Raw genomic sequence first — 23,426 nt, 5'->3', positions numbered from 1 at the left:
AATGTTCAAAAGGAGAAACGAGAGAAACATATCGGCAAACTTCAGATTTATTCGAAGCCTAGGGTTCTGCCCATCACTGAAAACAATAAATCGGAACTCTACCTGATGTATTGAATGTATCCGTGTCTGGCATCTTCGAGGAGGAATCCCGGATTCCGCATCTCGACACTCTCGAAGACCATGAAGTCAACGCATGCTAGAGACCAACGATGGCAAAAACCTCTTTCACGAGTCACTTAGGAACACGAGATTCACTTTGTCGACGAATCTAAGCACTGCACACTCGCTCCACCGGTCACAGATTCCTCCGCGGACGGCGTTCACGGCGAACAACATCGTCTTACATCATTTTCGAAAATCTCGAGCGTTACTCGCGAACACGTCACGAACGTTTACGCCGAAGGTACACCCCGTTGGTAAGGAAGAACCGAGCACGCGATTTCGGTGAAAGAAGACGATAAACCGAGAGATACGACTCGTCCAGCGACTGGAAGAACGACATAGAACGCGAGCAGCGCGGTCGGACGTACGCGAGGTGACTGAAGTACGAAGCGAATCGTAAAACAGTGGGAGTTCGGTTACCCCTCCCAGAACCCTTCGCCCCACCACTAAACCGTCACGGCGACCCTAACCTAACCTACCGGACTAAAATGCGACTCGGTCGATCGAGGAAAGCGTGGAAGCGTGGAAAACGGAGGGAAGGACGTGTTTTATGGCATCGCATACATTTCCGCTCTGTGCCGACTTTGTATGTATACATTTCTTCACGCATGCGTGCTTGCTCGCGTACTTCTTGCCCTTTATCTTTCGGTCATTTGTTTCTTATCGCGATCCGGGAGGGATAGAGATACGCTCAACGGGAACGAAGGATAACCCTGCGAAATATAGATAAGAAACATAGCTTTGCCAGGGACGAGAATAGCCGGCGTGACTTTGTTCGTTAGAAACGCGTAAGAATACAGTGGGTATAGAATGTATTCGTACATCGATCAATTTCCCCAAAAAACTTTTCTGTGACATTGTAGTCTCTTAACTTCTTTTCTTATAATCAATGATTATTGTACGTGTTCTCGGAAGTCTCTAAGACAGATATAGTCCGAACAACATGTACTTTCTTCATTTTGCAAACAACATTTACTAGTTGATATAATTTGTGAAATTAACAAAAGCATGCGAGAAGTGGGTAAAAGTACAGAAGCAACAAGTATTTGTACGATTCTTATGACGAATCATTTACAGTAGAGTTTGTAAAGTGAACGCATTAATTTATTGTTTCGTGCGAATTAGAAAACATCAAATTTCCAGTACAGAACTTTTAAAATTGGCTCTAATAGAGGAAGTGTAGAAGATCCCACTTCAAATCACTAATAATTTAGTTAATTTAACGCTTAGAAGAGTTGCAATAATTATAACATCAAAAGGAAATCCCACGAAGGAAGTACTATATGTACACTTGTAAATTAATGGAAATTTCTTTTTTCTTTAATGAAGTCTTAAAAATTAAACAATCGAATACTTATTGCTTCAATATTTCTATCGATTAATTGTTTTATTTTTTTTGTAATTTCGTAACTTACATAAATAGCCATTTTTCTTTTGTAATCTATTTATTCTAAAGATATCCGAGAATATGTAGAATGTCATTGCTTATAAAAAAAAATAATTTTACATAGTTTTTTTGGAAATTGATCGACGTACGAATACTTTCTACACCCACTGTATATGTTTCTATCTGGAATTGTTTTGTATCCTACATGGTAATAAATACAAAATTTCGGCTGAACTTCACTGGCAACTTTGTCTACAATCTGTCCAAATCAAATTTTGTTTGCGATCACAAAAACGCGGATCCGTGAGGGTGCAAAGCACTGCTTAGTTTTATTTTTTACCGTCTATTTGATCGGCAGACCATGCGTCCACCAAAAATTGTTAACACCCGTTGAACGTGGACAAAGAAGAACCCGTCTGATCGTTAACGCGATCACTGATCCACTCACCCGCGCAACATCGTCTGCCCTTCATTTTCCCCCTTTTTTCTCCTCCTGATCAACCCTTTGCTCTTTCTACGCACTAAGTGTCGCGATCGATAATCGCCCGTTTTTTTTGCGAAGATTAGTGATCAACAATGAATTGTAATCATCACGAGAAAAAAAATTACTAGTTAATGGTACGAATTTTCCCTGAACACGTAAATAGAAATGTAAGAATAACTTGTTTAATATCTTCACGGGTAGAATTATTAATTTCCGAATATCGTCGTATTACCGTTAGTTATACAAGGACGATCCAGAAAAAAAGAAAACAAGTATTCATTTTACAAAAAGTCAGAAATATATTTCTAACGCATATGCCGTGATGAATCATTACTGGAAATGAAGAAACCACAACCTTTCAGTCAGGTGTTCCTTACGACGGAATGGACTGTACATATTGACATGAAATGGATACCGGAATCCTTGGAAAGTGGCATCAATTGTCTCGGAATCCAGCGACGCTAACTTGGATCACGTAAACAAGAAATATACTACGTGTTTTTAATTTTTACGTATAAATAGAAGGCGCTAACCCTTTCTATCTCCTACTACTTTTATATACTTATTATTTCATTGATGGATTGATATTTTTTGGGTCTCATCTACATTTTATTTTTATTTTACATGGGAATAAATCAGTTCGATTAAATAACCGACTAACGCGCAATTTGTTATCTCATTGATTTCTCATGTAAAAATCCACGTTTCCAATTTCAGGAAATAAGAGTAATTAATTTTTGCAGATATTTAAATATTTGCGGTGTATCCATTGACGAAACTCTATCGTTAGTCGCAGACGTGGTGTCGAAAATGTTAATAAATGAGACACGGTGTAAAACGTCCGTGTATTCGCGAAAAGTCTTTGATTCTCCTTAAATTATCATTATTGCTGTGCACCGATTAAATACCAACGATTTCACTGGCATATCATCGACAGGAAACGCGCGCGACCTTTTGAACCGATCAACGGGAAAAATCGACGTCCACGATAGGAGCATAAATCGCGAGTGTTTTGTGCGTCTCATTACCGAGCCCATTGACAAGTGGGCGATAAACGGAGAGTACGGTGGAGAGTGTAGCAGCTGCTGCTACTCCGCGAGTTGAAGGCGAATGACCCCTGAAGAGTGCCGTAAACTAAAAAAATCAATGAATACACTACCGAGAACGTAGTTATCAACAATTACCGTGAAATCAGAAACAGTAAAACGATAGAAATCTGTTCCGCATGTTGTTGTTTCAAAAATTAGATTCGACTAAAACAAACATGGACCAAGTTTCATCGATAAATTTTGCATATCTATTATTTCCACGCGTCTGAAAGCCGCGATGAGACAATTTCGAATCTGTGAAAGCGTGTTACTCTTCCCGAAGAGAGAAATGTTAATTTCCGGAGGTCTTCCTGTTTCTGCAAGAGGGTCGTTCGATTACGTCGCCGCGATTTAACGGATTACGCAAGCACCAGTGTAGAAAGTCGAACGATTAAGGCAAGGAAAGAGTCGCTAGCTCCGACTTCCTGCAAATTAGTGAATGTTTACATCCCAGAGGCTCGAGGAAGTTCGCACGGGACTTTCTTCGATCCGGAGAGCTAGTTTAATTGAATTATTTGCCAGAAGAAGGAAGCCGAGACGACGAGAGTTATTCCCAAGTAAGATACTCGTCTTTTCGATTAAGCAATAGTTTCCTGTTCTAAAATTACATCTCGAGAATAATTGTGAATACTGTCTACTAGATTTCCAATCACCGGGACCGTAAAAAATGCAATTAGATGGAAAATGTAACAGACAACCTCCAGACAGACTATTCTTATTCGCTCCTCCGTATCTTCTCTGGTTGTTTGTATTTCGCAGTATACTTTGGCTATTTCAATTTTTCCTAGAATTAAAGATCCATGCGCGTTAAATCGGGAGGACGCGAGGACCACTTAACCCTACAGCGCGCGTTGATGCGCATATGCATCAACCACATTTTTCTTTGATATCTTGTTACGCAACAGTTTGTTCGTAACGCGGTAAGTTTGTTTTTATCCTAACGTAAAATTAGGAACACGTAATAACACACCTAACGAAAGTTTCTGATAAAGCAGACCGATAGATACCGATAGTGTTTAGCGATAAAAGTCGGATAGTAAGATAATGGGTAAGGAAACGTTTCCGTCCCATTGGAAGTGTTCATCAACGTAACTTCGAGACATAAATCGAGACAATGATCTACACTAATCTACAGTGAGATCCCTTATAACGAGACACGATCAAGCGCCGCACCCGTACACGGCGAAAATTCAAAGTCGATTTTCTCCAAAACAATGCCTCGCACGAAAAGTTTGTATTCTACATTTCCGACTTATTTCTTCATGTAGGAGCAACTCTGTAAGCAAGAGTTTAAAGCTACCGAATATAATATTTTCTTTGCTGCCTCGGTAGCTTTAAATTCTTGCTTCCAACGAAGACCTACCTTTTACAGGTCCTCGCCGCATCATCATCGTCCGTCGGCGCACCAGCACCAGAGTCCTAAAAACAACAATAACCATAATCAGTACACAAACGCTGTACGTTCTTTCAGTTCGCGACACACCGTCGAATAATCGCGGTTATTATTGCGTCAAATTTGCATACAAAGAAAAGAAAGAACACAAGAATGTTTTTAAAGCGCGAGGTGATCGAAAACAAATTACGCAAGCACAACGATGTAGAAATAATAAAATTAAGAAAGATTCCACCGCTTGCGGACCAAACCAAATAAATAAAACGATGATAGCCAGTTCGAGCATCGTTGGAATACATCGTTTCCAGTTTTTCCGTGGAGGAACGACGTGGCTGAGTGAAGCTACACGTGTACTTACACGAGTCCGGTGTATACTCGAGTGTGCACAGTGAAAAAAAATGCCCGAACGCCGGCAGCTTAGCACCTGTTAAGGCTGCCTTTGTTAAACGATTTTACGCGTTGTGCTTTCAAGTGCCACTTGCCTATCACGGTCGTTGTGCGATACCTTCGTATTCGTCGTTAAAACTCAAAAGCTGCCGCTCGATGTACGAAATGTCGGCGAAGATCCAAGAGAGAAACGTAAAATACAGACGAATTAGTAATACGAGCCGTTTTTACAAAAGTTATTTGGTTCAAATGAACATGTTATGTGGTGCAAATAACTTTGTTGTAAGTAATACGATTATAGCGAAGTCGAGTAGCACCGACTTGTTGTCTGAATGAACAGTTTCATACCGTCGCCATATATTAGGTTGTCCCAAAAGTTTCTTTCCCTTTATTAACACGTTGGCTGCCAAGCTAAAACTCCTTAAAATTTCTATAATGTTAAAATGTTGTCTCCGTACAATTGAACGTCAGATAATTTAATATCTGTCGCAGTATTTAATTTTTTAACGTCGTTAAATTCACGAATCTCCTTAAAACTCCTTAAAATTTCTATAATGTTAAAATGTTGTCTCCATACAATTGAACGTCGGATAATTTAATATCTGTCGCAGTATTTAATTTTTTTAACGTCGTTAAATTCACGAATCCTGTCCAGATTCATTTTCATCATTGTCTCACCTTTGAAATTAATATTTTTAGTTCCTTAATGGAAAATCCTGTCACCTATTTCTGGCTGACGTGGCGACCAACGTGTTGATAAGTAATACATGCACAATAGTTTACGTTTTATGTTACATTACCGAATTGTGCACGATTCATTTTGCTCCATTACTGTTACAACATGAATATCTATGAAATTAGATTGTCTATTTATATAAACACGACCACATCAAATAATTGGGTGAAACTCGCGAAAGAAACTTTCCGGACAACCTAATACAATGAATTTAATTGAAAAGTGTAAAAGTAGTAAGAAGTTATCATAGACTAACTAAAGATTAATCCATTGTATTTTCCAAAAGAAAAAAGGGGCTTAAATCTTACATGCAAGAATGTTTTTGATTGTATTGGTTGTTTATTACGTAAACAAATGTTCCAGAATTTTATCTTTAAGTACCTTGTGTAATATGTTGTAATGTGAATGTTGAATGAATGGTAATTGTAATGTATTATAATGTGAATGTTGGATGAATGTTAATATTTAAAACCACTAGGTATGTTTATACGTTTTATAGTTGTCAGTTATGTTTGTGTTAGCAATTTATTGATTATTCATTCATTTTGTATTTTGTATCGCGATTTCATTTTCTCTACGATATGTTGTCTGTTGTCTTCGAATTTTGACAGTTTCTTACGCTTGTAATATGCGAAACATTAAAAAGAAAAAAATGATCGGGGTCATCCCTCGTTCCCCCTACTATAAGTTCAGAATTTGTTAGATTCCCGAGTTTCGGATCTTCCCATCTAAGATTTTGTACGATCGTACAATCCACGAAGGAAACGGGCTCTCACAATCAATAGTATTCCCCATCGAATTCACCCTCTCTGGATAAGCTAGAAAAATGCAGCTACCCTTTCCGACGGCGAGTGCACTTCATAGACCGCGGAACATTCAGTGCATTTAAAATGCACGCTGGGAAACGCCAACCCTCTTTTGGCTCCCTTGTTCAACGAGTTTCAGGAGTTAGTCATACCTTGGAATCCTTCATCGCGACGTATCTTAATCGGTATCGCGTAAAGGTCGATTGTGGTTGGACAAACGTGGACAAATCGTGGACAAACGAATGCAATTTTATTTTTATCAAAATTTGCATTTGGGGGTGCCAACGTCACGAAGCTGTGAATAGTTCCATTAAAACGCGTGTTTGAATGTTTTGTCGTGTCGTGAGTCGATATCGCGTCGAGATACCAAGATTCTATCCCGATACATTGTAGAACTTGATCGTAGTTTTTATATCTCCCCTCCAACGTGCCACAATTGGGTACGCCCGCGCCGCTGTCGTTAGAGAAAACGCACTCGTCACGGTTCTAATTCACGGAGAGCAGAGATACATATGTATAGTGGAATCCACGTGTTCCTTTCGCTCTCTTTTTCGACTCTGTTTCACCACTCGACCATCGTGACGAGAAGCGTGAGACCTACGGAGACTGCTAGCGTCGCGACGCCGCAGATTATTACGTTCGATGAATCCGTGTGAATTTTCACGAACAATAGTTCGTATCACTACCATGACGACCTCTATTAGGGAACGGTGAATCCTCGAAGAAAGGAAGTGCGACGAAAATGATAAAAACGCGGGAGTTCGCGTTCTCTAACTCTTGAAGCTTTAATTCCGACGAAAACGACATGGGATCGTCTCTTTTTCGCGAGGTTCACGGTCAGTCTCACTGTGAACGAATTTCCATACAGAAACTGAGACCGTTTTCTTAGCGAAATGGACAATTACAGTGACAGTGCTTTTCACTGAAAAACTACGAAAATTAATTCTGAAGGTTAAGTGTCACAGAAAATGAATTCAAATAAAATACTTGAACTTTGATGAAGCTACGAAACTAAATACCACAATAAATGTTTCGTTACGCAGTTTCCAATAGTCTGTAAACAAAGTTTAATCACAGTAGAAATTTTCAAGAGTATTAGTCTGGCAGTGAACGTGTTAAACAACATCGTGTCAACGAATAAAGTAAAATATCTAAACATTTTCATCAATAACTCGACGCAATAACTATTTTTCCAAAGTACTGAAATTACATCTATTGCTACGATTAATTTAAGCTGTTTTAATATTAATAAATACCACGTTCCAACTTTAATTTGGCGTAGATCAAATAAACAAACTTCATTCTTAGCGAAGCAATTTTTCGTAATAAACGAGCAACGAAACTCTCGACGTGTGAAAAAACGCAACCGCTCCTACAAAAGTGTGTAATCGAAAGTTCAACAAGATACAGGTTATGGTTGTAAGTCGTAACCCGTGCAGAGAACAAATCATCTCGTGTGATTGTTCAAAGTTCTTCGAATGATAACTAATTGTAAAATATAAAAATGTGTTTCTTCTGTACGGATTATACCGAAATGACGATTGACCGAGACTCGTGCAGCTTCGTTTCGAATCGTGGACCACAGTTCGTAGGAGGGAAACGTCAAAGCAAGTCTTTGTTTATTTTATGGCCCTGGTTTTTCCACAACGCAAGCTTTCTTGACTCGCTGTCACAAAGAACACGGGACAGAGAACTGAATTTTCTCGATTTCCTTTTTCGCTCGAGTGTCAATACACCGCCAAATAAGGAGAGGCTGTTCGAACGAAAAACTGAAGACTCCGCAACGTGTTGCGAATACGATATTTTAGACAGTAACGAAAGCAATTTTCGAAATGACGCGTTCCTGATAGAAACTGACAGCACATATCAACAAAGTTGTACAAAGCGAGGTAACTCACCGAACTCTGTGGAGAATTGGATACACTAGGAGAACGTTGCACGGTGACCAACGCCATGATAATGGCCTCCCACGTCCTCAAAATGCTGGAGATAACACTCACTGCCACTATGCATAGACGTACAAACGACCGTGTCGTTTAAACCACGAAAAAACGATCATTTTTCACGCACTTCTAATGGCATCACGCTCGCGGCGGCCATGTTTGATACAGTCTAATGTAACGGGTGACCTGCGCATGCGCGCACCCATAGCGTGCGCATCCCGCGATTCTACTTATCGCACGATTACGTCTAACTACCATTTTTTCGATATTAATTTCTCAATTAACGTAATAAAACTTAGATAACGTAAGAAACGTACGGAAAAAAAAGAAATTTCTGATCTACGTTTATTTGCATGATTTAAAAGAAATCACTACGTCGTATTTATTTACGACTGTTTTTGCACTAAACGTAAAAAGTTGTTGGCATCCCTAATAGATCTAATACAGTATATGTAAATACATACTTTTCTTTTCTTCCAACTTTTTGACAGTTTTATAATTCTGAGTTACATTAATAGACATTCACGCGTTGTTTTCACTGAACTTCAATTAAAAATTATGTAAAAATAAAGAATGTTTTATATTAAAATTGTCATACGTGTAATACATATCACTGCTATTCATATTAATGAAATGCATCAATTACAAAAGACAACATGATCGTTGGTGTCGTAGACATGAAGTACTCTGAATTTATATGCACGTTATGAAACGTTTCAATTTTATCGATGTTACGACGATTCGATTATGAATCGAGTGTTTTAAATCGCATGGAAGATATTTACGTACAACTGCGTACAACTTTTAGAATTTGCAAGAAAGTGTGTAAAATACGTAAGATAAATCTACTTAAACTGAACGAGTTATAATTTTGGCACGGGCACTTAATTTGTTATTAATACATTAAACGTTGGATTTCTGTGATATTAAAAATGTCGAAAATTTTCACGCCAACGAATCAAATACGATTAACCAATGTTGCTGTGGTTCGTATGAAAAAATCAGGAAAACGATTCGAGATCGCTTGTTACAGAAACAAAGTAATCTCATGGAGAAACAAATTGTAAGTCTTTGACGGTTGATCGAAATAAAGAATTGCTTTTGTCAGTACATTTTTGACATCTAACCTATAAGTTTTATGCTGCTTTTATAATTTATTAATAATGACAACTTGTTGATAATTGTATTTCAGAGAAAAAGATCTCGACGAGGTTCTACAGACACATACAGTGTTTACAAATGTTTCAAAAGGTCAAGTAGCAAAAAAGGAAGATCTCATAAAGGCTTTTGGCATGGATAACCAAACAGAAATTTGTAAAGAAATCCTTACAAAGGGAGAGCTACAAGTTTCAGATAAGGAAAGGCATTCTGCATTAGATTCTATGCTTAAAGACATTGCAACAACTGTTGCTGACAAATGTGTAAATCCAGAAACAAAACGTCCATATACAGTAACAATGATAGAAAAAGCTATGAAAGACGTGCATTTTTCTGTAAAGCCAAACCGCAATGCAAAACAACAAGCCTTGGATGTTATTCCACAATTAAAAGTTGTAATGCCATTAGAGCGGGCTCAAATGAGACTTAGAGTCTTGGTTTCAGGCAAAGAGGCCAGGAAGTTAAGAGATAAAATTGTTAAGTTAATAGCAACGCTAGAAACAGAGGAATGGAATAATGGTACGCTAAACATAATCTGTTTGATTGATCCTGGCCACTACAGAGAAATAACTGAATTGGTACAATCTGAAACAAAAGGTTCTGGACTATTAGAATTGCTGAATTTGAAGGAAATTGTTGAAGGAGATGGATGTTTGGAATAAATTATAGACCTAACCAAACATTGTTATACCATTATAAATCTCAATACAATTCAGTGTCATAACTTTTATCTTGTTTTGCTTTATTTAACTATATATTCATTTACAATCCTTCTCTTGCATATTTTCTTATATATTGTATATATGTTTGATGAAAATTCAATATACAACATTAAGGTTCGATTTACTCAAGGTTTAATTTGTACAAAAGTAGTATTATTAAATATTATTTATAAAACTTATTAAAGTAAATTATCTAAATAAATATCCCACTATACTTCAATAAAATTGTACGAGTATTTAATAAAATTAATCTTACTAATGCTAACCTAAACAATAATAAAATAACAATACATAAGGAAATATAAAATGTTCATGTCATAGTCAAAAACTGTACCATAATATTAGAATTTATTAAAAATTCTTAAATATCAACTACTTGATACATTGCATAATTGCTATGTACATTTTTTATATAATAATACAACAATATAACCAGTAACTGACACTTGTAACTTGATTAAAAAATATTTACAACCTACTTATATTTTGAAAATATATATAATACAATAACATTATTGTAAACTTTCATTATATAACATTTACCGTTCATATTATTATTAAACAGTAATTAGAACACGTTACTCTATGCGTTTGTTTCAAAAACGTTCAAGTTACTTGTTTTCAGTAAGTTCTGCTCTAGGAATATATATATTTTCAGTGCGTTGATCACACTTGGCTGCAATACGTGATGTTGTTAACAGAAAATTTTGTAATTTATTTAAATAAACTTGTGCTTCTTTATTTAGTAAACCATCTTGAACCAATGATGCAACATTTCTTTCTACACGTTTGCATATTGCTTTTGCTGAATGTAGAGTAGAACAAGCTTTACCACCTCCCTATTATAAACACATAAAATGAAATACAGATATGTTTAGTAATATAAAAAGGATAATATGTTGTTGTTACCGGAATAATATATGTTTCCTGGGGTGGTAGTTGAGTGGAATACTCTGATATCCATTCTTCCAAATCACTAATATGTTTGCTTTCAAATGTCTTACTTTCCCCAGGCATTGATTTCGATATAGCATGGCTTAAATCAAATAGAATCATTTGTACTCTTTTTAATTTATCAACATAGGGATGCTCAATTTTACTGTCACTAGCAAATTCTCTTGCCAATCCTATCTGTGCCAGTAATTCTTCGGTTGAAACAAGGGCATTAAATGTTACATCATCTTGCAAATTCACATCTATGTCTGTATTTGTTATTCTTGAGTCTTCATCTCTCGCAGAAGGAGCCTTTTTTGTTGTTACTTTGGATATAGAACTGCTACTGCAATATAATTAAAAAGAAGTTGATTTAAAATATATAAGATTAATAAAGACAGGACTTATTTTGTAAAAGAAGTACAGGAATACTATTTTTGTTTCTATTCAGCATGATCAAATAATTATCAGATTTTCCATTGACCACAAACTTTTACACAATAATCAATCCTAATATTAAATTTGTATTCCATACATAAAAGCATTAAAAATATTAAAAATCAAATATACAACATTAACAAATCTTGTTAATTCAGTCAAAAGACAATTAACATGCAGAATGTAGAATATCTCTCTCCTAAATAAAATTATATCTATGTACATGTAAATTATATAGCATCAATAAATACTAAAAAAAAGTGCATAATTTTATATTGATGAATATTGTATCAAATTATTTTGTGTATAAACTATCAATGCATTAAAAAAACGATAAAATACCGGTATAATGTTTACAATAAATTGCAGTGCCAATGAATATTATACAGGTAATTTTATATTTACATTTAGATAAAGGTGGACACGAATTATAATCCAAACATATTTCTACGAGGCCGATATTTTACCTTTTCGTATTAGTTTTAGTACAAAGTATACAATGAAGTTTAGGTTATATCAATCTCACCATGTACCTATTTCTCAAAGACGCTTGTACTCCAACCTTATATATTAAAAGAGGCTTTTTCCATACACTCCTAACTACTTCCATGTCCGTAGCAAGAAAATTACAATATAACTGCGTCAATATACTCTTATATGTACACTTTTAGTTGTAGCAAACGTTACGATTTACAATCAGTAATTTCCTTCTAGATCATGTTGCTATCCAAAACCTGCGCACTGTCACGAACCCTTTTATTTATTATAAAACTCTCAACCAAAATGTAATGAAAATCAGCAACACATTTACAAACGAATCCATTCGAATTAGATTTTAGACGTACTTTTAATTTAAAGGAAATAAAAAATATTAAAGAATAAGTTATCCAAAAATAAATATCAGAATGGCTGAGATGGCAGAAATATTGTTTTCGCTTTTCGGCATTTCTTATGTATATATTATAATTTAACTTTTCCTGTATAATTTATACGTTTGTTATAATTTATGGGACTCACATATATTAATGGATTTCACTCGTTAACAAATTCTATTTAAGGTTTAAATATATCGTGTGAAGTATTTAACAGTAGTGCTACACGTGAAATACGTGTACTTGTGTGAAGATTTTAGTTTAGGATTTAAATGAAAACTGGAGACTATTCAATAGCTCATGTACTATTCAGTCGCTAATATCAATACATTAACTAATACATATATTATACAAATTTATTTTTATTTTTTTTTTGTTAGTAGACGCATGAAGCTTTTGCATCCAATACTTTACAGCATAACTGACTTTTCACTGTATATTTTAAAATGGGATGAAAGAAAACGAGAGAAAAAAGAGGTTTGATCTTCCAATTGAAATTTATTTTTCCGTCTTAGAACGTTTGATGATAAGTGCCGCAGTCTTCTAATCATAAATAAAGTCACCAGATGTATCAAGTAGTGTTATTTACCTAAAAGGCAGAAACAGTTACCATTGGACGAAATATACACCAATATACATTTATATACCATAGTTATATAGAATTTAGAATAATTGATTCCTGAATCATCCTGAATGTATTTCAGGATTATAGTATATTATATATAATTTTAGAATGTAATCTTTACTCTTTTATTTTTTTTCTTTACTTTTAATCTTTACTCTATCAAAACAATTGAAAATTTGTATTTCTAATTTACCCTAAAATTGTAAAATTTTAGAAAACAATAAAATTCAGTAAAAAATTTTTCTTGAAATATGTATGACCATTTGAAAGTGTTCGAGTAATGTATGAAATATTTTCTCGTGTCGTCACAACTTAAAGAGACAATTATTAAGCAGGTTATTTTGTGCGAGACACCCTGTATATCTTGTTACGCCTCTTATTATAGGCCACATCTAACTTCTTATATTGTGCGGTTGTATTCTAATACACGAAACAAAATCGTTGCGTATAGTAGCAATTATCAAAGTGTTCGGCTACGTGATACTCGGCTTTTCTTTGTATTGACCCATCCAATAGTTTTCGTTTCGCAAGTCCACTATACGCTTGTTTTGCGAATTCGTTTCAGATTGCTCTCAACTTTCGTAGTAGGTTTTAACGGATATCTAGAGAAGCCATTGAACAAAAGGGTAGAGAAGTGTTAAATTTTTCTCGTAGAACGGTTTCGCAGAAACGACAAACATAGAATCAACAATGAAACGTGTGACATTGTTCCTTGGCATACGGTAAAAATTTCATGGAAACTGTGCATCGTAAAAATTCGAGAAATATAGACTTTTCAAAGAAGCTTCACTCTAATTCGTCTGGGCATCACTGCTAAGACATTGTCTCACATCGTGGCATGTTTTCGTGGTGCACAAAAGATCCGAAGGTTGAGAACCTCCCATTTTTGTACATTAATCTTTTTTTATTTGCGTTAAAAAAAAATAAGTATTTTTAGAATAACATGATTTTTAGCTCGTATGTGAATCCGAATTTTTCATTACGTACATATTACCGACTGTACTGACGCATCTGAAAACGTACTTTACCACAAACATGAATAATACTTTCATAAATTTTCTTGTAACACATTTTTATTTTCACTAATAGTAATGTATTAAATATGATATTGTTACTGATGTGTGTACAAAATAGAATGTCTAAATGTGCACTGCGCATACATAGGTTCGAATTTTTTAAAAATTCAATGTTTATGTCATAAAATGTATATTTTTCTTTTTTGTCAGAAAAATAAAAAGTTTTGATATTTTTATCAAAATAATTACTTGTTGGTGAAAATGTCGTGTAACATGTTTTATATTGATTATTTACAGGAAGTATACAACAGATAAATTATTTCTTACTTTCAGTAAGCAATGACAGGATACTTTGATTTGCCATTTAATATGGACAGAATATGCAGAATTTGCCTTACAGAGGGTACTAATTTATCTCCTATTTTTTGTGGAGATCAAGAAGTAAGTGACTTTTCGGGTCTTCCACAAAAGATACAAGTTTGTGGGTCGATAGAAATTCACGAACAGGATGGATTACCTTCGTTAATTTGTGATATTTGCATTTATAAAGCAAGCGTTGCTCATGAATTTAGACAACAATGTCAACATTCTGATGCCAAGTTACGAATGTATTATAATAAACCAATGAAGACGACTACCATGGTAAGTATAACATGTTTCACTAATGCTTTATATTGTATAAATCAGAGGGTTTATAAACACTTAGAAGAAGAAAAAGCATTAGAATAAAAAAAGAGCTTCATTTATTATCTTATTTATTTATAAAAAGTTTGCATTAAAAAATATGAAATCATTTCAAATTGAATTAATATTTTTAGAACATACATATGTATATATTTTTTTCAATATTTTAGGACAAAAACAAGCAAATAGAATTGAAAACAAAAACAGCATTACCAAAAAAACAAGTCAACGAAGGGGACTATTTTGTAAAAGAAGAACAACAAGTAGCATCAAATTCTCAAGAATATGTGCAAAGTAACTCATATTCGAGAGATGAAACCAGCTTAAGCACTGAAACGATTGACATGCAAGATGATAAACTTTTCATATGTTCCATGGAATTTGAAGGATCTAAGGAAACTGAAAAAGAACCTTGCATCTCAGAGAATAACATAAGCCAAACTTCTCCAACACAAGGAAATAGCGATTGTATTTCAGAAACTATAGATACACAAGATAAACTAGAAGAAAATCAAGATATTAATCAGAATACAAAAGAAACAGACAAAAAACAAGAAGATGAGTTTCTCGATGAAAGTATACTAAATGATAACATTACAGAAGAAGAGAAGACTCCACAAAAACGTACATCTACCAGGAAAATGAAATCAGTGACGGCTAAAGCTTACAGCGAAGATGAAATGGATGATAATTATTATGACCCAGGTAGTGATAGTCAAGACTCTGATAAATCAAAATTTAAATGCAAAGTATGTTCAAAATTTTATGGTACACAAAAAGGTTTGAAAAAGCATTCACTCGTTCACGAAAAAAAATATAAATGCGATATCTGCTTAAAAATGTTTTACAAGCAGGAGAATATGGAAAATCATAAAAAGATTCATGCAGCAAAACCTCTTGCATGTAAATTATGTCATGCATCATTCTCTAAACCTCAAGGCTTTGCACGTCATTTGAAATCCCATACAGAAAAATTAAACAACATGATTAAACAAATCAATACAGACGAACAAAAGGATAACAAAGAACCAAAAAAAGAAATGAAACTTGAAGATGATACAGATGATGAAAGTGGTACTATGAACGAAATCGATGAATTTGAAAATGCACCTGAATTGTACAAATGTGATGTTTGTAGTCAACATTGTTCTAGTTTAAAAAATCTAAAAAGACATTCTCTTGTACATGGAGATAAAAAGTATTCCTGTACCGTGTGTAAAAAATGGTTCTTTAGACCTGATACATTAAAAAAACATGCAGAAAAACATGGTCACGGATTGTTAGATAATTTAGTAGATGATAATAAATTCTTCGATTCTGATGATGACTCTTTCCCAGATACTACAAGGAATGCTCTGCAAGAGAACGAAAGCGTTAAAAAAGAAGAAAGTGACGAGGATGGTTCTGGTGAATACAAATGTCAACATTGTGATAAAGTCATGGCAACAAAAAAAGGTCTTCGACGTCATGTATCAATGCATAAGCCAAAACCTGAACCAGTTTCATGTGAAATTTGTAGGAAAGTTTGCGCTAGTCAAGCTCGTCTTGTTCTTCATCAAAGGACGCATAAACCGAAAGAAAAGATTCCCAGAGAATATTTGTGTCACATATGTAGTAAAGTATATCCAAGTAATTCTTCTCTCACGTATCATATGAGAACTCATACCGGCGTAAAACCACACGTGTGTAAAACTTGCAATAGTGGATTTACTACAACAACCAGTTTGGCTAACCATATTAGGATTCATACAGGTGACAAACCATTTGTTTGTCATGTCTGTAGTGCAGCATTTGCTGTAAGTTCAGCTTTTAGACGACATTTGACTAGACATACGGGTGAAGCAAATTATCTCTGTAAAACATGTGGTAAAGCGTTCAAGAGACTTAGTACTTTAAAAGAACATACATACACACATTCTGGTGAAAAGCCATATGTATGTAAAACATGTGGCGCCGCATATAGTCACAGTGGTAGTTTGTTTGCACATCAAAAGCGTTGTCGAGCTCAATATGGTGAAATGGTTGTAGACGAACATCACCATGCAGTTGCTCATCATATTCATGTGAATAATGTACAATCTGCAGTGCGGTCGCTTGCTGTGATAGGACAAATGTTTTAAAAAAATGCAATTCATTGTATCAAAACTAATGATTTTAATTGTGCATCATAATGAATATATAGACTGTTAAAAGACTATAGAGTGTGCTACGATTTTCATGGTATATAATACAGCATTATTGTAGAAATCGTGCACTTGTGTAAATATATAAGCAACTTCTTTTTTACAGAGAAATAATTATTTAAATACTCATACATAATTAATCAACCTATCCAGACTAGTGCTTTAATGGTAGAAAATTTATCTTTTCATATAATAATTAAATGTTTATTGTGTGAATATTTTCTTATCTAATTAAGATTGACTTCAATAATGATTGTATGACTTGAGTATATAGGTATGTACATGTAACTTAAATGCATAGTGTTATACATGTTTGTATATCACCATACTACAACAGAAAATTGTACATTAGCAAAAAATTTTTGTTTCTTTTGACCCTTTTTATTGAAAAATTTATTACATTCCTATTTTAAACACTTGGTTCATGTTATATATCATTACTGCATTCATAATATCGTATTTAGAGGGTACTAGTGAATTGAAAGATAATTTAAAGCACTAGTTTAGGCACGTGATTAAAATATGAAAATTTAATTTTTAAAAAGTAGATATACAAGGTAAATAATCAAAATTACATCTATGTACTGGTCTCACATATATAATATTTTGGTCTGAGTTATAATTTCCATTGAAATTATAATTCATATTTATTACATATGTCAACAAATTTGTATACACGAGGCATGTACAAACATCTATAAACATTACTTGTTATTCATACACTACAAAAAAAGAGACTGATTCTCGTTTATATAAATGCATTAATGATGAGAAAACATTTTATAACCCATACTAAAAGTAATTAAAGTTATATTGTGCTTTTTGTAGTACCGATACATGTATTATTTAGTCTTCAGTCTTTGATACAATCTGTGTTACATCTAATTCATTAAAAGACATTAGTTTTATATTTGCTACAGATGTTAGATCTATGTTAACTTACAACCAATTTTGCAAAGTACTACCACTACATTCATTGAATGTAAGTATAATTTTATTATTGCTAATATGTATCATATATATACTATACAAATTTTTATGTCATGTACTTTCTTATATTTTCATATAACAATTTCTTAAGTACAAAATAATACAATTCTTGTTTTAAATGTATGGAAATAACTTATACTTTAATGTATCTTTTTACAATTTATTTACATACATAATCATACATAATCATTATATTTATATCATAAATAATAATTCATTGTGCCATGCAGATAATATAAATGACAAGAATATCAAAAATATCATTAAAGAGTTGTTATTATTATTATTATTATTATTAGTGAATTTAAACAAATTTAGCAAATCAATGAAAACATTTGGATAGGGAAATAAATATATGCATGATTCAAAACATTCTCTACTGGGCAATGCGTAATCAAAACTTACTTAATATTAAAATAATTTATAATAATTATGACATATTCATTTATAGATACAATTTATCAGTATGAGAATAATTTAATATTAGGATGCATATGAAATATTATTATTGTAGATGAGAAAAATGTAACAAATTCTTATGTGTGAATTTCTTAGATGTATATAACTAAAATATTACTATTTTCATGTATTATCACCTTTTTATCATAATATCATAAAAGTAGTAGATAACGATTATTTATGAACTTGTCATATAATAGCAAGTAATATAAAACATAATACTTAACTATATATAAAAATGGTCAAGGGTAAGGTAAAAATTTAATGTGAATTAATATACGAGTAGACAAAGATTTCAAGGATTACAAGACACAAATTCAAAAAAATAAGAGGAAAATTAATACTATTTTATGAATAACTTTTATTGGTTATTTTTTATTTCTTATGTTGACGTTTCTTCTTAAGTAATGTATAACGACGCCAAATGGATGCTCGTGTTCGTTTTAAAACTTTTGCCAAATCTGAATACTTCCGTTTTTCATCAAGGTTTTCATTGCATTCTAGATGATCTATAATCATTTTATCTTCCTCTGGAAGGAACCTTAATAATTTAAGTAAAATTAAGTATACAAATAAATAAATAAATTTCATTATGAAATAAATTGAACATTTTATATTCCCTGTATTTGTTTTTTAAAAAGTTGATATGAAGATACTTAAAATACAAAAGTTCAATACTATTGATATTAAAAATGTGTAAATATTATAATCTGCTATACAAGAAATAATGAAATATGCGATACAAATAACTGTACATTTTTACATGATTATGGGCTGCTTACAACAAAATATACATTTGTGCCTGAACTCCGTTTTATATATAATTCCTTGTATTTCCTAAATAATATAATGTTTCTTTATTTTTAAGAATTCAATATCTTACCTTCTTTGACAACGATCTGCATATAAATTTCTAAATCTGTGATATATGCTATACAAGGTTCTATGTGGTAAGCCATCTGCTAAAAATTGTACAAATTTTCGTCTTTCCCTTTTACTACGAATATATGATCTATTATTATCTCGTAGAAGTAAAAATGGATGAACGTTTGCAAACTCCCAATTATGCAACTATATAGAAAAATAAAAACATTTTTAAATTAATTACAAATAACATTATATTATATCAGAAATATATGAAAACAGTTTCATTGTTACAAACCTTACAGAATGATTTCCAGTTATCACTGATTATCTTATCTTCTAATGGGGAGTAACATCCCTTTTTAAGTGATGCAAATTTTTCAAATTTTTCTATTTCTTCATGTGTTGGAGGACGAGATCCAGCACGTGATTCAATTTCATGCTGTGGTAATACAGGATTTTTTAGTTGTATCGTTAAATTTCGTAGATGCTATAACATAAAAATTTGTTAAGTATCTTTATCCAAGATGACATGCATAGTATATACTAAAAAATTATTATTGAAAATAATACCTGTGCATCTGCTTCAGAGAGTTTATTTTGATAATTAATTTGTTGTGCGATCAAACTAACATCATCAAATGCCATCTTTCAGACAAAATAGATTTAATATACGTTATTTTTAACCTGATTAAGGGCAGATTCTTTTCCTTGTTCTTTAAATGATACTATTGGACAATATGTATTTCAAATCGAATATACAAATACAACTCCATATGTTATTCGTTTATAATATTTAAGGTTAGTTCCTAAAAAGGGTTTGATGCACATAAGTATATAATATTTATATATGTATACCTATTGAAATACATATAGAAGTGTCTATAGATCCAAATTCTGTACTGGCAAACTGACATCAACTGGCATTTAACTACCAGCTGATTTTAGTTTCGATTATTCCACTTTAAACAAACACGTACGTATTTGGAGTTTGACATCCTTAGAATAACCTAAAAACTTAATCACAAGGACACATAATACATATACCTTACTCATAATCTATAATAAACATAAACAGTAATTTATGATGTATCTTAAGGGTGTTTGTAAAATGATGGTATTAAGAATTTTTCGTAGATCATTTTGTTGAGATTACAGTTATCATGAAATATAATATAATTTTATCAAATAAAATAAAATAAAGTTACACAAACATTTAGATAAAACGAAAACCTTTTTTATTCAAAATTTATAAGGAATTTTGAATAGATCGTTTTAATAGACTTAATTAAAACATAGAAATATACTAGTTTATAGGAACTATAATATCATATTAGGAACTATAATACAATAATATTATAATATTTTTAGAAAATTTAGAATGTTTTACTGATTCTTCTTCTTGCATGGTTGATTTTTATACAGTATGGCCTCAGCTTCAAGTACAAGCGCTCGTAGTTTATTTGTCGAGTCAAAAATGAGATTGGCCGATAGAGTGCAAGTTAATGTGAATAATATTGCTTCCCTTGCCAGGCAAATACAAAGAGGCTCAAAAAGCAGTGAAGTAATATCTTGCAAAAATTTTACATTGCGTTTATAAAAATGATTGATTCTTGTTCTAATTATGATACGCTTACAGGTATTAATGCACAGTGCAAAAAATTTTGCACAGCAAGAGCATAAGTTAGAAAATGCAGGAACGAATTTGAAGTTAGTTGATCTTATAGCTACACATTTAGACTATCAAATGGAATCCATGAGTGGGAGTTCTTTAATCTTAGAAGAAGTTACTGAGCAAGTACGTGCTATGCAAAGATAAATTATGAGTAATAAATTATATTATAAAACTTATAATGCATAGTTTATTGCATATCTTGTATGTTTATAAGTGAAATGTGAAGAATAATACTTGATATATATTGTTAAATTATTTGTTATTTATTTTATGTACTTAATTTATAATTTGAATTGCAAAACAATTTAATACAATTGACAGAAATTTGTTTAAATTCATACCTCTTTGAGAAGATATAATGCGTATGTAAATACCTTTGCTCTTTTACATAAAATTTCGTAGTGTACATTACAAAATTTAAATTAATTGCTTATAACTATAATATTATGAAATATTAGATCAAATAATAATTCTATAAAATTTTAATACATACACAAGTTATAATTTGCTAAATAATTAATCTTTGTCATGAAAGAGACTTTCCAAAGTGTTGTTATGCAAAATTTATCAAGGATAGAGAATGTCGTAATGGCCAGGACGATATAATAAATGTACTGCTGGAGTGGCACCATCAGGAAAATCATGTGCAGTTACTTCAGTTCCTGCACCTCGATCCATGTAACGAACTCGTACTCCAGTTCCTAAAGCAGTACTCATTGCTATAATGTGAATGTGATCAGATTCTTTGTACATTGGTTCCACTTCCTACAAAAATATATAATTAACATTTTTTAATAGTTCAAATAAAGTTGATTAAAATATCACATATATTAGTTAATATTTATTTTTATCAAGTCTTAGAGACAATATAAAATAATATCAGTTTAGTACTTTCGTATTAAAATGTAATTAGGTAAATAGTTTTCATTTATTATGGAACAATAGTAATAATAATTTATTATGTAACAAAAAATGCTTATAATGCTTACTTGATGGCAGAATTCTGAAATAGTACGTTCTCCTTCGATAAAATGTTGATAAAAATCAGCCTCACGTTGTAATTGACCAGATGTAATTAATCTAAGATATACAACAACATAGTCGGAATAACCTTGTTCATTGAAAAGTTTGTGTAATTCAATATAACTTGATTCTGCATCTCCTCCTACTTTATCGATTACCTCCATGAACTATAATACAAAAAAAAAAGAAAATATGTTTTTTAACATTCTAAGAGTATATACATTCTTCAAAATCTAACTGATTAATCATTTTTACAAGATCAAGTAATAAATTTGGTATTAATCTATTTATAATATTCTATATTTACCGTATCATGAAAGTCTTCGACTGTAAATTGGGGAAAACCTAATGCTACCAAATTGTCTTTACTTTTTAATGCAAGTTCACGAAATTTCTCATATTCATCTTTATTTCCAATTAGTTTCTCAAGATATGCATAACTAAAGGCTCTAAAAAAACAATTTCCATCTGGTCTAGTTCTTCTAATGTATGAATATTTTTGACCAAGTGCTTTAGCTTTTGAAAGATACACATCATCCTCTGTGTACTCACGCTCTAAGCTTTTTATTGATTCTTTTTCTCCGACTAGAGCAATAGATTCAGAAATCTGAAAAAAATGCTTTCTATAGGTTCTATAACTACAAATAAAATTTTAATATTTAAATATAGTAACGAATGTAATAAGCATCATTTCAGAACAATTTTTTGGAATTGTTTTCTTTTCAGAAGATACTATAACGATATTTAATTAAGAGATTATAATAATGTAATTAACTCCAAATAATTTAGTGAATATAAGTGTATCAAAAAATAGTACACAAGAGAGTAAAAATTAACATTAATGACATTTATTTAAAATTAAAAATCATAATCTGTAATTTACTGAAAAAATGATTTTTAAAGAACAAGATAGTTTTCAATACATCAATTTCAAAAATGACAGAGAATGAATATTAACCTCCTTTTCGATTCGCCTTTGTTGTTGAAGAATCAACTCATCTCGATTGACGTCTGCAATAAAACGAATATAATAAATTATATGTACATGTTTTGAAATTGTAGTTTATGTTTAAAAACCTGTATTTTCCGTTAACTGCCCTTTCAAAGATTTTTCTTCCATATTTCAAGAGATTTTCATAAATTTTGAAATGACTGTCAAATTACCAGTCATAAATAAAAGTCCGATGTCCATGTGGAAATTGAAACGACATTACCATCGTATTAAAATGCTTTAGATTGGCAACCGTGTTTCTTGAAATGGTGTATGTTCATCTAGTAAAGAAGAAAACATGAGTAAACTAAAATCACGTGATTACGACAAAATCTCATTGGTCTATTGTCCTTTGTCCAAGTGTGTACTATATAGATCGTTGTTATTTAGTATATTTTGAAATATAC

The 23,426-nt window shown here is 32.3% G+C and overlaps 7 protein-coding genes and 1 long non-coding RNA gene across 16 annotated transcripts in view; 4 read left to right on the top strand and 4 right to left on the bottom strand.

Annotated features, from left to right (window-relative positions):
• LOC128876950 (protein phosphatase Slingshot) overlaps window positions 1-8,575 on the bottom strand; it is a 54,151-nt gene extending 45,576 nt beyond the window's left edge. Inside the window, exons 1-2 of one of the 2 annotated variants that reach the window (XM_054123796.1) lie at window positions 8,342-8,575; window positions 4,485-4,540 (exon numbers count right to left, since the gene is read on the bottom strand). In XM_054123796.1, the coding sequence (XP_053979771.1) occupies window positions 4,485-4,540; window positions 8,342-8,398 (113 nt within the window). In that variant the 5' untranslated portion in view covers window positions 8,399-8,575. Of the gene's footprint in view, window positions 1-102; window positions 562-4,484; window positions 4,541-8,341 lie in introns of those variants that run through there. The other variant, XM_054123797.1, reaches the window with a different exon arrangement.
• On the top strand, window positions 641-6,259 carry LOC128876961 (uncharacterized). 2 transcript variants are annotated; one of them, XR_008457162.1, is made up of 5 exons: window positions 641-748; window positions 2,396-3,678; window positions 3,763-4,041; window positions 4,117-4,351; window positions 4,494-6,259. It is a non-coding gene; the product is annotated as an uncharacterized LOC128876961 (long non-coding RNA). The 2 variants fall into 2 exon arrangements; XR_008457161.1 differs by having other exon boundaries at window positions 4,117-4,399.
• Window positions 8,576-8,951: 376 nt separating the features above from the next.
• On the top strand, window positions 8,952-10,274 carry LOC128876957 (ribosome maturation protein SBDS). The gene is made up of 2 exons (XM_054123817.1): window positions 8,952-9,449; window positions 9,579-10,274. The coding sequence occupies exons 1-2, from the start codon at window positions 9,319-9,321 to the stop codon at window positions 10,204-10,206; spliced, it is 759 nt and encodes a 252-aa protein (XP_053979792.1). The 5' UTR covers window positions 8,952-9,318; the 3' UTR covers window positions 10,207-10,274.
• Window positions 10,275-10,584: 310 nt separating this feature from the next.
• On the bottom strand, window positions 10,585-12,925 carry LOC128876958 (corrinoid adenosyltransferase MMAB-like). Its single transcript, XM_054123818.1, has 4 exons — window positions 12,655-12,925; window positions 12,171-12,378; window positions 11,176-11,545; window positions 10,585-11,105 (listed from the first exon to the last, which is right to left on the bottom strand). Exons 2-4 carry the CDS (start codon window positions 12,245-12,247, stop codon window positions 10,878-10,880), a joined length of 675 nt encoding a protein of 224 aa, XP_053979793.1. The 5' UTR covers window positions 12,248-12,378; window positions 12,655-12,925; the 3' UTR covers window positions 10,585-10,877.
• A 422-nt stretch (window positions 12,926-13,347) lies between these two features.
• On the top strand, window positions 13,348-18,019 carry LOC128876951 (zinc finger protein 345-like). Of its 5 annotated transcripts, none has more exons than XM_054123803.1 (3): window positions 13,348-13,856; window positions 14,484-14,792; window positions 15,005-18,019. In XM_054123803.1, the coding sequence occupies exons 2-3, from the start codon at window positions 14,490-14,492 to the stop codon at window positions 16,952-16,954; spliced, it is 2,253 nt and encodes a 750-aa protein (XP_053979778.1). In that variant the 5' UTR covers window positions 13,348-13,856; window positions 14,484-14,489; the 3' UTR covers window positions 16,955-18,019. The 5 variants fall into 5 exon arrangements, with proteins under 5 accessions (XP_053979778.1, XP_053979776.1, XP_053979777.1 ...); XM_054123801.1 differs by having other exon boundaries at window positions 13,348-14,002; XM_054123802.1 differs by having other exon boundaries at window positions 13,349-13,856; window positions 14,448-14,792.
• Window positions 18,020-18,153: 134 nt separating this feature from the next.
• Window positions 18,154-20,046, bottom strand: LOC128876959 (uncharacterized). Its single transcript, XM_054123820.1, has 4 exons — window positions 19,904-20,046; window positions 19,629-19,820; window positions 19,350-19,537; window positions 18,154-19,007 (listed from the first exon to the last, which is right to left on the bottom strand). The coding sequence occupies exons 1-4, from the start codon at window positions 19,976-19,978 to the stop codon at window positions 18,842-18,844; spliced, it is 621 nt and encodes a 206-aa protein (XP_053979795.1). The 5' UTR covers window positions 19,979-20,046; the 3' UTR covers window positions 18,154-18,841.
• LOC128876960 (BLOC-1-related complex subunit 7) lies at window positions 19,992-21,257 on the top strand. Of its 3 annotated transcripts, none has more exons than XM_054123823.1 (3): window positions 19,992-20,131; window positions 20,756-20,894; window positions 20,970-21,257. In XM_054123823.1, exons 2-3 carry the CDS (start codon window positions 20,757-20,759, stop codon window positions 21,147-21,149), a joined length of 318 nt encoding a protein of 105 aa, XP_053979798.1. In that variant the 5' UTR covers window positions 19,992-20,131; window position 20,756; the 3' UTR covers window positions 21,150-21,257. The 3 variants fall into 3 exon arrangements, with proteins under 3 accessions (XP_053979798.1, XP_053979796.1, XP_053979797.1); XM_054123821.1 differs by lacking the exon at window positions 19,992-20,131 and adding an exon at window positions 20,164-20,306; XM_054123822.1 differs by lacking the exon at window positions 19,992-20,131 and adding an exon at window positions 20,307-20,447.
• A 15-nt stretch (window positions 21,258-21,272) lies between these two features.
• LOC128876956 (ubiquitin thioesterase otubain-like) lies at window positions 21,273-23,264 on the bottom strand. Its single transcript, XM_054123816.1, has 5 exons — window positions 23,106-23,264; window positions 22,987-23,039; window positions 22,336-22,635; window positions 21,995-22,195; window positions 21,273-21,770 (listed from the first exon to the last, which is right to left on the bottom strand). Exons 1-5 carry the CDS (start codon window positions 23,146-23,148, stop codon window positions 21,573-21,575), a joined length of 795 nt encoding a protein of 264 aa, XP_053979791.1. The 5' UTR covers window positions 23,149-23,264; the 3' UTR covers window positions 21,273-21,572.
• Window positions 23,265-23,426: the final 162 nt, after the last annotated feature.

The sequence above is a fragment of the Hylaeus volcanicus genome, chromosome 5 (genome assembly GCF_026283585.1).
Source record: "Hylaeus volcanicus isolate JK05 chromosome 5, UHH_iyHylVolc1.0_haploid, whole genome shotgun sequence".
NCBI classification, from domain to species: domain Eukaryota; kingdom Metazoa; phylum Arthropoda; class Insecta; order Hymenoptera; family Colletidae; genus Hylaeus; species Hylaeus volcanicus.
Note: the sequence above shows the minus strand (reverse complement) of the source record. Positions and strands in the feature narration are given on the sequence as shown.